Source organism: Danio aesculapii, chromosome 16 (assembly GCF_903798145.1).
Source record: "Danio aesculapii chromosome 16, fDanAes4.1, whole genome shotgun sequence".
Lineage (NCBI taxonomy): Eukaryota > Metazoa > Chordata > Actinopteri > Cypriniformes > Danionidae > Danio > Danio aesculapii.
This window is the reverse complement of record NC_079450.1, coordinates 10,413,465-10,426,809: the sequence shown is the minus strand read 5'-3', so window position 1 is coordinate 10,426,809 and position 13,345 is coordinate 10,413,465. Positions and strand designations below refer to the sequence as shown.

At 44.9% G+C, this 13,345-nt stretch overlaps 1 protein-coding gene across 1 annotated transcript in view; it reads left to right on the top strand.

Annotated features, from left to right (window-relative positions):
* sv2a (synaptic vesicle glycoprotein 2A) overlaps nt 1-13,345 on the top strand; it is an 85,276-nt gene that overhangs the window by 65,836 nt on the left and 6,095 nt on the right. The window contains exons 8-11 of the mRNA XM_056475690.1: nt 686-774; nt 862-1,026; nt 2,370-2,503; nt 11,984-12,187. Of these exons, the coding sequence (XP_056331665.1) occupies nt 686-774; nt 862-1,026; nt 2,370-2,503; nt 11,984-12,187 (592 nt within the window). The remainder of the gene's footprint in view (nt 1-685; nt 775-861; nt 1,027-2,369; nt 2,504-11,983; nt 12,188-13,345) is intronic.

The window sequence follows — 13,345 nt, the reverse complement described above, 5'->3', positions numbered from 1 at the left end:
TTGTTGAATATTTATGATCAGAAATCACAATGTGTGAATTTAAAAGTAGAAATATAATAATAGTATTCATCTAATACAGTGTTTCTCAACCATGTTCCTGGAGGACCACCAGCACTGCATGTTTTGGATGTCTCCTTTGTCTGTCACAACCATTACATGACTTTCAGCTTCTGCTAATGAGCTGATGACCTGAATCAGGTGTTTTCGATTAAGGAGACATGGAAAATGGGGGCAGCATGGTGACTCACAGCATGAAGGTCACTGGTTCGAGTCCCAGCTGGACCAGTTGGCATTTCTGTGTGGAGTTTGCATGTTCACGTGGGTTTCCTAAGTTTGCTCTGGTTCCCCCACACAGTCCAAGGACATGTGCTATAGGTGAATTGAATAAACTAAATTGGTCGTCGTGTATGAGTGTGTGTGAATGAGAGTGTATGGGTGTTTCCCAGTACTGGGTTACAGCTGGAAGGGCATCCGTTGTGTAAAACATATGCTGGAATAGTTGGCCTTCATTCCGCTGTGGCGACTTATGATAAATAAGGGAAAAAGCCGAAGGAAAATGAATGAATGAATGGAAAATGTGCAGAGCTGGTGGTCCTCCAGAAATGTGGTTGAGAAACACTGATCTAATACTTACAAACATTTTTTTTTCACTTTATTTTTATAATTTATTATCGTGGGTTTCCAGGTGTGGGGCAACTTCCTGACGGTGTTCAACCCTGAGTACCGCAGGATCACCTACATGATGATGGCCGTGTGGTTTTCCATGTCCTTCAGGTAAACTTTGCACATTTTGCCTTCCAACAGCTTCCAGTGATATTGTTCCCTCTGCATGACTTCATGTCTGTCATCCTCTGTCTGCAGCTACTACGGCTTGACTGTTTGGTTCCCCGATATGATCAAATATCTGCAGAAACAGGAGTACTCCTCACGCACAAAGGTCTTCATCAAAGAGAAAGTGGAGCATGTGACCTTTAACTTCACGCTGGAAAACCAGATCCACCGGAATGGAGAGTACTTTAACAACAAGTAAGTGACGCTCACAGGCAGTATGCTAAACATACTTCAGTAAACACTGCTGACCTTTCAGTGAGAGGTGGATGGTGTTGTGACATTCTACTTGCTTTAAATAAATATTCCAGATTGAATGCTATGTCAGTGTGATAGAACAGCCTCGTCTTTTTATTATATTTTAGCCAATATTTCTCTTGCACAGTGAAAATAGTTTAGTAGAACAGAATTGAAAAGTCTCTCAGGCAATATTAACTCTAGTATTTGTTTTAGTACAAATGACGTTCTGTTGATTCGGTTTTATATCTATTTCATTCATTAATTAATTTTCCTTCTGTAGCTCTGTAATATCCTTGTAGTCTTTCTTGTCAAACTAATGCATTTAGTAAATGAAATGTATTATATAGTAGTCAACAGTTTTTCAAAATTGTCAAGACAAGAATGGGTGATGTTCAATAGTTTTTGCAAACTTTCATGATCTTTTATGATATACTTCAAATGTTGACTACTGTATCTTTCTGGTTGTGTTTTGTTCATGAAAATGGCTGACATTTAAATTAAGTGTCACTTGTCATTTTGCCATTTTTGCACTTGGTATTAATATGTTTTTAACTGGAAAAGGCATTTATTTTTTTCCATGTTGGTGTTTATTGTGTATGTTTATTATATATGAATTTCACATAAACCGTTTTTATGGACTTTTGAAATGAATAAAGGTTTGGACCTGATTGAATTGAATTGACACTTTTAGAAACCCTTATATAGTTACCTTTTATGACATACAGTTTAAGTCAAAATGATTAGCCCTCCTGTGATTATTTTTTTTTTCATATATTTCCCAAATGATGTTTTACAGAGGAAGAAATTTTTCACATATTTCCTATAATATTATTTCGTCTGGAGAAAGTCTTATTTGTTTTATTTTGTCAAGAATAAAAGCAGTTTTATATTAAAAAACATTTTAAGGTCAAAATTATTAGCCTCCTTTAGCAATATTTGTTTTCGGTTGTCTACAGAACAAAACCACTGTTATACAATGACTTGCCTAATTACCCTAACTTGCCAAATTATAGTTAAGCCTTTAAACGTCACTTTAAGCTGTATAGAAGTGTCTTGATAAATATCTAGTCAAATATTATTTACTGTCATCATGACAAAGATAAAATAAATCAGTTATTAGAAATGAGTTATTAAAACTATTATGTTTAGAAATGTGTTGAAAAACAATAATAATAGCTAATAATTCAGGAGGACTAAGAATTCTGACTTCAACAGTATATTTTTAGAATTAGAAGCTCAGCAAAATCTGAATGTCTCTAAATAATGCATATTTCTGTGGATCTTTTGTCTGCCACTTAAAGATTCTTGAATCTGAGGATGAAGTCTATGGTGTTTGAAGACTCTCTGTTTGAGGAGTGCTACTTTGAGGATATCACTTCAAGCAACACCTTCTTCAGAAACTGCACCTTCATCTCCACCCTTTTCTACAACACTGGTGAGAAGACCACAGTTTGCACTCTCCTCTGGCTATAAAAACACACCACTGCTGTTTGACACAATTAGATTATTCATAGTCATTCCAAACATTTATACAGGGTGTTCGTGGGGTCTTAAAGTATGTTAAAGAGCCCCTATTATACATTAAAAAGGGTCATATTTTGGTTTTAAGGGTTTTGGTTTTGTCTCCAACAACATACTGATATGCATGCAAGGTCAAAAAACACTTTCATTGTCTTATAATATGCATTTATTTTTACCTAATTATCCCAGTGACTCCCATATGAATCATTCAGCGATTCATTTGTTCTCAAACCCCTCCTTAGCGCGAAGCTAATCTGCGCTGATTAGACCGATGACAGCCTGTTGCGATTGGCTGACAGCGTTCAGCACGAGACAGAGTGTAATACCCAGCACGGCTTAACAACAATATTGAAGTAGTGAGAGTGCATAGTGTATGTGTGAGCATACCTGCCAACACCCCTGTTTTTCCCGGGAGTCTCTCGTATTTCAGACCCATCTCCAGGTACCCACCCATTTTGTTATTTATCCCGCAAAAGATTTCAAACACCCCCCACCCCAACCCATCCTAAAAACAGCTGAAGGTGGCCATAGCAATAACAAACGGCAGTGGACCGTGAGCTCACAAACACATTTAAATCTGTAAACAAAGCGGCAGGGAGATGACCAGCTAAAACCAGCTTGAACAGCCTAGCCAGGCTGCAGCCCTGCCAAAACCAGCTATGACCAGCCTGGTTTAAGCTGGATTTAGCTGGTCATTTTCCAGCCTGACCAGCTAAGACCAGGCTGGAAATGGCTGGAAATCAGCCTGGAAATGGCCAAAACCCCTCTAAAACCAGGCTGGTCAACTAGCTAAAACCAGCTAACCAGCCTAGGCTGGTTTAAGCTGGATTTTTCAGCAGGGAGATACATTACATGCGGTTACAAATAACAAAACACAATTAAATACATAATTTGCAAGCTAGAGAAAACAAGAAGGCAACCATTTTGATCGCACTTACTTACACTTGTGAAATGGAGGAAGAAACTGGTCCACTGTGAAGTTCCTGTCGAGCTCTGACATAGTCCCTTACATTAATAGTCTTTTCTGATATTTCCTTTAACAAACGGCTGACGAATCCCCCATTGTAAGCATGTAGATTCCAGAGGCACTCGAACTGCCCAAGGCTGGGCTATAATGCTGAGGTATTTTTGTAAAAACAAACCTCAACCACTGACTCTTCACGGTTTCATCTTTGGGTAGAGAAAATAACACTAACTTCCCCTCATGCTTCCAGTAATATCCAGCTGAGCACAGCGTCTTCATCACTTGATTCAGCCGGGATCTGCTGAAGTGTTTGTGGGCGGGGACGCAGGTTTCGTATCATCGTCACGCCGAAATGGCTAAAGACTCGTTATCAAGATGATTCAGTTGAAGCACTATGAGTCGACTCTTTTATAAATGAATTAATAGTTTTAAACACTGCACTTTCAGATTTAAGCCTTAGCTGGATACTTCACTTCACTTAGAGCTGTGTTACACACTACATGGAAGGTAATTTTCAAAAACCCATAATAGGGGCTCTTTAAGTATGTTAGCCACGGCCAATACCTCAGACAGACGTAATCTGAGAATTTAACTGAAAACAAACAGGAAGTGCATTTTCAGATTTCAATTTTAGATTACAAGGGCAAACATTTTTTAATGACATGCACAGATGAATTGTTCACCACAAAACTAGCAATGTGAGCTAACAAAATCATATGATTAGTTTTGATTTAATTTGTACTAACTCAACATTGCACATCCTGCGATATAACTATTGTGGATAGACACATTGCGATTTTGATGCTGAAGCGATATATTGTGCACCCCTATTTAAAATGTATGGAAAAAGTCTTATAAAAGGTCTTAAAGGGTATTGAATTTCCCTCTCTGATTCCTGGATATACCCTGTGTTATAAGAGGACACTCACATGACATGTTTTCTGCGATTAAAATGGCCCCAGATTCTTGCGCTATTGAATGCACTGAAAGTATTTCAGGTCTCCTAGCAACACCAGCTTGGATTGTTCCTCTGCGTGTCTGTGAAGGAATGACAATCTGCTTTTCCTGATTCAGTCGTGCTGGGCGTTTATGGTTGCTTCTCTGAGCAGCTTGTGGACCAATAATGAGGCTTAAAAACAAAGGCTCTGTTCCAACATTTAGTGAGCTGTCAACCTACACAGCATTTTACCATTTATTCATTCTGTCCATCCACTTCTATCTACTTTAATGTTTCATATTTTTGTTGCCAGATGCTAAAATATGGGTAAAAATGATTCATTATCATTCAAAATAACATATATTAATGTGAAATAAAACCACTTGCTTATTCTGGCCTGTACCTCACTCAAAAAAAAAAGATTTTGCTGCTTGTTCAAACTATTTACTTAAAATGAGCTGAAACAACACAATTCTTGAGTTTTTTGGGGGACAACAAGTTCAATTCATTAAAATTTTTTCTAAAACAATTTGGTTAACTTAATCGACTTGTGTTGGGACAACATGAAGGAATTTTTAATGACCACAGAGAGTCAGGACCTCGGTTTAACATCTCATCCAAAAGCCGGCGCACACTCAGCAGGATAGAGTCCTTTTCACTATACTGGGGTGTTAGGTCCCACACAGACTGCAGGTTGAGCGCCCCCTGCTGGTCTCACTAACACCACTTCCAGCAGCAACCTAGTTTTCCCATGTGTTCGCCCTTCCAGGTACTGAGCGGGCGCAGCCCTGCTTGACTTTAGTGGGCGTCCATGTGAGATTTGCAGAGAGCTATACCTGCTGGCAAAATTACTATGGAAATGCACCAAAGCTACTTAGAAAAACTGTAACGAGATGATTCACTCAAAAAAAAAAAAAAATTATTTACTCGTCTTCCTCTTGTTCCAAACTTGATGAGGTTTTACTTCCGTTGAACACAAAAGGAGACATTTTGAAGAATGTTGGAATAAACAACTATTGACTTCTATAGTATTTTTGTTCCTACTGTGGATGTCAGTGGCTGTTGGTTTCCGACATTTGTCAAAATATCTTGTTTTGTGTTGAACAGAAGCAAGAAACCCTAATTGGTTTTGTTTTGGGGTGAATTATAAATAGGTCCCTTTAAAATGTAATTATTGCATTATGTCTTATGATAGTCTTGATAGTCTTATTTTTGTATTATTGTTATTTTATTTCTTATAAAATAAGGAGGGCACAATAACACTGGTATAAAAGTATTACCTAGTGGTCTAAAGTAACAAGGGCGACGCAGTGGCACAGTAAGTAGTGCCTCACAGCAAGAAGGTTGCTAGTTCGGCTGGGTCAGTTAGTGTTTCTGTCTGGAGTTTGCATGTTCTCCCTGCGTTCGTGTGGGTTTCCTCCGGGTGCTCCGGTTTCCCCCACAGTCCAAAGACATGCGGTACAGGTGAATTGGGTAAGCTAAATTGGACGTAGTGTATGAGTGTGAATAAGTGTGTATGGATGTTTCCCAGAGATGTGTTGCAGCTGGAAGTGCATCTGCTGCGTAAAACATATGGTGGATAAGTTGGTGGTTCATTCCGCTGTGGCGACCCCAGATTAATAAAGTAACTGTAACAGGTAAAAATAGTGTTCGAAGCTATCATACATGTTAAAGAAGTTGCACCGCATACACAATAGAGCGCGCTGATTGATTTGAACCAAGTCTTTCTGTCAGGGTTCTGCCACTCTAGTCTTGTAAATTCTTGTTTTGGTGGCAGAGTCCGGACACTAGCTCTGTTTCGTCTTGTCCTGTAGTGCTCGGCTCGAGTTTTCTTGGGTCGAGCACTTGTTTTGTCATTGTCTGGGTGCGCGTCATCAAAGGTGCGCGCGGACCGTGCGCGCTCCCGCTTGATGCGGGCGCGCGGGGTCTGCGCGTCCTTGGGACGCGCGCTCTTGTACTCGTGTTTGTGTTTTGTTTCGTCAGCATCGCGCTGTTTCATTCTCAGCGTCTCCGTCTTGTTGGTTTCGGTTTTGGTTGGCGCTGAGATGAAACATGCGCGTTGCATTTATGTGAGCGCACGGTAAGGTGTTCACTTATCGTGTGCTCGTGTCTTGCGTCTGTTGTCAAAGCACGTGGCTCTGTGTTTACATTGGTCGCGTGCTTTTGTTGTGTGCTTTGTGTCTTGTCATACGAACACGCGGTTAATGAGTTCTCTCATTGGCTGCGTGTTCTAGTCTTGTTTAATGTGAGCACCTGGCTTGTGTTGTCTCCTTGTGTCAGGTGCTCTCCCGTCTATTGTCTAGTCCCACCCTCCTTGTTAATCCATTATTAGTTAATTATGTTCATCTGTTTGTGTATTAATTTCTCCTGCTTATATTCTCCTCATGTCTGCTGTCCTGTGCCAGTTCGTCGTCGATAATTCCTTGTCCTGTTCTGTCCAGCCCTGATTCGTCCAGCCAACCCAGTCAAGTTTGTTTCTTTGTTTGTGTTATAGTTTAGTGTTTTCCCCCTCGGGGTGGTTTTTGTTGTTCTTTTGTTTTATTTTATTAAATAAATCTTACTTTACTCTGCATTTGGGTCCTCGCCCCTTTCTCCCCTTACTCCGATCGTGACAGTACGAACTGGCCAAATGAGGACCCAGCAGAGTGAAGACAGCCCGTTCTCCAGCCGCATGCTGCAGCTCATCAGTCTGCAGTCACTGCGGCAACGTGGCATGAAGGTGGGAAAGTTTGCGGCTAAATTTGGTGTGGCAGCAGAGGGGCTGGGGTTCAATGACCAAGCCCTGGTGAACCTCCTCAACTATGCCCTCGACAAGCCCCTCAATATCCAGCAGATGCTTGAGTTGGGAGGGCTGTCTTACCATCAGTTTGTGGAGCATCTGGTTCGTCAGGCGGCTCAGGGTGAAACTCCTGATCCCAGCTTTCTGCTGTCCTCTGCTCTGAAACGGAGAGGAAAGAGGCCATCTCTCACCACCATCACGAGCACCATCTCCCAGCCTATGACCAACCCCCAAGGGTTAACCCGCACCCAAAAGCGGAGGCTGAAGAGGAAGGCCTCTTCAGCGAGGGTTGCTCCAGCCCCAGAGCGCCCGCCAGTGTCGGCTCCAGCCCCAGAGCGCCCGCCAGTGTCGGCTCCAGCCCCAGAGCGCCCGCCAGTGTCGGCTCCAGCCCCAGAGCGCCCGCCAGTGTCGGCTCCAGCCCCAGAGCGCCCGCCAGTGTCGGCTCCAGCCCCAGAGCGCCCGCCAGTGTCGGCTCCAGCCCCAGAGCGCCCACCAGTGTCGGCTCCAGCCCCAGAGCGCCGCTCCGTGTCGGCTCCAGCCCCAGAGCGCCCGCCAGTGTCGGCTCCAGCCCCAGAGCGCCGCTCCGTGTCGGCTCCAGCCCCAGAGCGCCGCTCCGTGTCGGCTCCAGCCCCAGAGCGCCGCTCCGTGTCGGCTCCAGCCCCAGAGCGCCGCCCCGTGCCAGCTCCAGCCCCGGTCATTGCCTTGCCGGCACCACCCAGACGTCTTGCCCTGCCGGACCCAGCCCCGGTCATTTCCCTGCCGGCACCACCCAGACGTCTTGCCCCGCCGGCCCCAGCGTGGCTCATTGCCCTGCCGGCACCACCCAGACGTCTAGCCCTGCCGGCACCACCCAGACGTCTAGCCCTGCCAGCACCACCCAGACGTCTAGCCCTGCCGGCACCACCCAGACGTCTAGCCCTGCCGGCACCACCCAGACGTCTAGCCCTGCCGGCTCCATCCAGACGTCTTGCCCTGCCGGTCCCAGCCCGGCTCCTTGCCTTGCCGGCACCATCCCGACGTCTTGCCCTGCCGGCCCCAGCCCGGCTCCTTGCCCTGCCGGCTCCCCACGGGCCTCCACCCCAGCCGGCTCCCCACAGGCCTCCTGTCCAGCCGGCTCCAGCCCTGCCGGCTCCCCGCAGGCCTTCATCCCAGCCGGCTCCCCACAGGCCTCCTGTCCAGCCGGCTCCAGCCCTGCCGGCTCCCCACAGGCCTCCTGTCCAGCCGGCTCCAGCCCTGCCGGCTCCCCGCAGGCCTTCATCCCAGCCGGCTCCCCACAGGCCTCCTGTCCAGCCGGCTCCAGCCCTGCCGGCTCCCCACAGGCCTCCTGTCCAGCCGGCTCCAGCCCTGCCGGCTCTCCACAGGCCTCCTGTCCAGCCGGCTCCAGCCCTGCCGGCTCCCCATAGGCCTCCTGTCCAGCCGGCTCCCCTCAGGCCTTCAGTCAAGCCGCCTCCAGCTTTGGTGGCTCCCCTCAGGCCTCCTGTCCAGCCGGCGCCCTGCAGGCCTTCAGTCAAGCCGACTCCAGTCCTGCCGGCTCCCCACAAGCCTCCTGTCCAGCCGGCTCCCCTCAGGCCTTCAGTCAAGCCGCCTCCAGCTTTGGTGGCTCCCCTCAGGCCTGCAGTCAAGCCGCCTCCAGCTTTGGTGGCTCCCCTCAGGCCTCCTGTCCAGCCGGCTCCCCTCAGGCCTGCAGTCAAGCCGCCTCCTGCCCTGCCGGCTCCCCACAGGCCTCCTGTCCAGCCGGCTCCCCACAGGCCTCCTGTCCAGCCGGCTCCCCTCAGGCCTGCAGTCAAGCCGCCTCCTGCCCTGCCGGCTCCCCACAGGCCTCCTGTCCAGCCGGCTCCCCACAGGCCTCCTGTCCAGCCGGCTCCCATTAGGCCTGCAGTCAAGCCGCCTCCAGCCCTGCCGGCTCCCCACAGGCCTCCAGACCTGCTGGCTCCCATCAGGCAGCCTGCCTTGTCTCCCCTGACAGACTGTCCCTGGGTCGTCCCTCCTGCTCCTCCCTGGTGTGCCCCTCTACCACCCTGGACGGACCCTCCGGCTCAGCCCTGGTTTCCTGCCGGGGCTATTGACCCATTGAACCCGCCCTGGGTTGTCCCTCCCTGGTCTTGCCCTCCCATCCCTCCCTTGTTCGTTTTGTTGGGTCTGGCTTGGCTCCCCTCCCTCCCCCCCTTTATGTTGTCTTGCCTGTTCACTTCCCTGTCTTGTGTTTGTTGATGTTGCCTGTTTTGTTGTCTTGTGGTGTTTCTTGTTTGTCTTGTACCTTGTTGGATGTTCCCTTTAGGGACGCCAGGTGGCGTCCCTTTTGGGGGGGCTAGTGTCAGGGTTCTGCCACTCTAGTCTTGTAAATTCTTGTTTTGGTGGCAGAGTCCGGACACTAGCTCTGTTTCGTCTTGTCCTGTAGTGCTCGGCTCGAGTTTTCTTGGGTCGAGCACTTGTTTTGTCATTGTCTGGGTGCGCGTCATCAAAGCTGCGCGCGGACCGTGCGCGCTCCCGCTTGATGCGGGCGCGCGGGGTCTGCGCGTCCTTGGGACGCGCGCTCTTGTACTCGTGTTTGTGTTTTGTTTCGTCAGCATCGCGCTGTTTCATTCTCAGCGTCTCCGTCTTGTTGGTTTCGGTTTTGGTTGGCGCTGAGATGAAACATGCGCGTTGCATTTATGTGAGCGCATGGTAAGGTGTTCACTTATCGTGTGCTCGTGTCTTGCGTCTGTTGTCAAAGCACGTGGCTCTGTGTTTACATTGGTCGCGTGCTTTTGTTGTGTGCTTTGTGTCTTGTCATACGAACACGCGGTTAATGAGTTCTCTCATTGGCTGCGTGTTCTAGTCTTGTTTAATGTGAGCACCTGGCTTGTGTTGTCTCCTTGTGTCAGGTGCTCTCCCGTCTATTGTCTAGTCCCACCCTCCTTGTTAATCCATTATTAGTTAATTATGTTCATCTGTTTGTGTATTAATTTCTCCTGCTTATATTCTCCTCATGTCTGCTGTCCTGTGCCAGTTCGTCGTCGATAATTCCTTGTCCTGTTCTGTCCAGCCCTGATTCGTCCAGCCAACCCAGTCAAGTTTGTTTCTTTGTTTGTGTTATAGTTTAGTGTTTTCCCCCTCGGGGTGGTTTTTGTTGTTCTTTTGTTTTATTTTATTAAATAAATCTTACTTTACTCTGCATTTGGGTCCTCGCCCCTTTCTCCCCTTACTCCGATCGTGACACTTTCTCATGAATTAATGCTGCACTCGCAGGTACAGATGTCCACTCTCCACGCTGAAATACTAATTGCCGTGACGCAGCTTCAAAAATTAGTTTCGAACTGGAAGAACGAATTTGCTAGAAATAACAAAAAAACAACCAATTTTCACTTTTTTGTGAATTTTATGTGTCCTAATAGTGTTTTTAGCAGCATTGGACACATATATGACTGTCAACATCTCAAACAGTATGTTATGGTGTTTTGTGACCCTTTAAACAATCCCTAAATACATTACAGAATGTTACGTTTTCAAACACATGCACAAATACAAAGGATACAAATACATAGGATACTGTGTACACAAATACACAGACAAACAGATACAAAGGAATGTGGATGTATGTAATGTATATTTTTTTATATAAAAATGATTTGAAGTTCCCGGATGAGTCTATGTTGCTTAGCGGTTGTTGTCTCAGGATAACATACATTGGAATGTTGCGACTGACCAATCAGAATCAAGTATTTTAGAAAGCCCCCCTTCTATTTTTGCATTTTTAAATTACACAGATTTCACTCTACATGTTAACGCATCAACCTGTTTTCTTATTATAGGCGCATATATTAATGTAATGTGTTCTCACGTTAAATTAATCTCACATTTTAAATTTAGTGAATGGCACTTTAATATCATGTTCTCCCCGTGTTGGTGTGGGTTTCCTCCAGGTGCTCCGGTTTCTCCACAGTCCAAAGCTTTCTCTGCTATAACATTACAGTGACGCCCTCTGGCCACGCCCCTTTGCTGCACGGGGTATATGCGCATATATGTGCATGGTAAATGCACGTAACCTGAAGCGTTTGTGATCTCACTAGCCCGGATGTATTTTTTGTAGTCCCCAAATTTCGTTCGCTGTAGGCTTTGCTAAGCTAACGCTGTAAATGCCAAGGTCTCTCTTTGCATTGACCTTTGAGCGTATTACATTCATAGATGTTGTTTATGTTCACACAGCTACATTACACATCAACTAAAGCTTAAAATATGATATTATAGTGGACCACCCCTTTAATTGTTTTATGTTCAATCCACTTCAATATGTTAAGTTAACCTATTTGATTTGTGTTGGGGCACCATGAATGAATTTACAGTTTTCAATCTCTCATAATTACATTACAGTTCACAGAATTACCATAATTACAGTTTAAAGAATTTTTACAGTGTATATTTATGCATCAAAACCCCTTTTTGTCTTTGGCCATCTTGCTGTCTGCATGCTGTCTCAAAAAAGGTAGAGCTCAATGGAATTAAAGGAATCCAAAATGGCAGTGAAATGAAAGACTGCAATATCCATATCCTGTGTAAATGGCCTTTTGAAGGCAGCAGACGGCTCTTAATGTTTTGGTGCCGAGCCCAAATGTCAAAAATGTCATCCAACTATTGATTCTCGGCAGTCTGACCTCCTACATGTGCTGGTGTAATGGAGGAATACAGTAGCCAATATACTGTTGGGTGGTTAACAAGAGCTTTCATCTGTTTCTAGACCTGTTCAAGTACCGGCTGATCAACAGTAAACTCATCAACAGCACCTTCCTGCATAATAAAGAGGGCTGTATGCTGGATTTCAGTGACGAGAACAACGCCTACATGATCTATTTCGTCAGCTTCCTCGGCACGCTTGCTGTCCTGCCTGGGAACATCGTATCTGCTTTGCTCATGGATAAGATCGGACGTCTGAGAATGCTGGGTAAGAAAAACAAGTGGCATCAGTGCTGAACAATTTTGGAGCCCTTTTAAAAATATATAGTAAGCGTTTGTTGTTGGGTTTTTTGATATTGGGAGATAACAAAAAGATTGCAATTCATTATGAATATTTTGGGATGTATAGTTCGATTATCAAATTAGCACTCTTTTTCAAATATTTCCCAAGTGCTGTTTAACAGAGAGAATATTTTTAAACATGATACTTTTAATAATAATTTCTAATAATATTTTTTAAGCATGCAGAGATAATAGTATTGGGGTAAAACAAATCAATAAAAAAACAGATACAAAAATACATAATGCAGGGGCGCTGCTGGCTGCTTCGGGCCCTATAACAGAAATTTGGATTTGGTGTCGCGGAAAAAAATGGAGTGCAGGGTGATGTCAGGTTGGTATCACGGATGAAAGTGAAGAGCTGGGGGGTGGTGGGCTTGGGGGTTGGGATGGTTATTTAGGGCTCCCTAATAGTAACTCCTGGGGCTCCTAAAGTGTGTGGGCCCTTAGAATCATCCTAACCCCCATCCCTCCCCCCCCCCCCCCCCAGTGCCGCCCCTGACATAATGTATGTACAAAACACCATCCTGTAATAATATACATACATATAGTTGCAATCAGAATTATTCAGCCCCCTTTGAATTTTTTTTCTTTTTTAAATATTTCCCAAATGATGTTTAACAGAGCAAGGAAGTTTTCACAGTATGTCTGATAATATTTTTTCTTCAAGAGAAAGTCTTATTTGTTTTATTTCAGCTAAAATAAAAAGCAGTTTTTAATTTTTTTAAATCCATTTTAAGGTCAATAGTATTAGCCCCTTTAAGCTATATATTTTTTCGATAGACTACAGAACAAACCATCATTATACAATAACTTGCCTAATTACCCTAACCTGCCTAGTTAACCTAATTAACCTAGTAAAGCCTTTAAATGTCACTTTAAGCTGTATTGAAGTGTCTTAAAAAATATCTAGTCAAATATTATTTATTGTCATCATGGCAAAGATAAAATAAATCAGTTATTAGAGATGAGTTATTAAAACTATTATGTTTAGAAATGTGTTGAATTGGGGAAAAAATAAACAGGGGGGGGGAATAATTCAGGGGGTTCAATAATTCTGATTGCAACTATATATATATATATATAT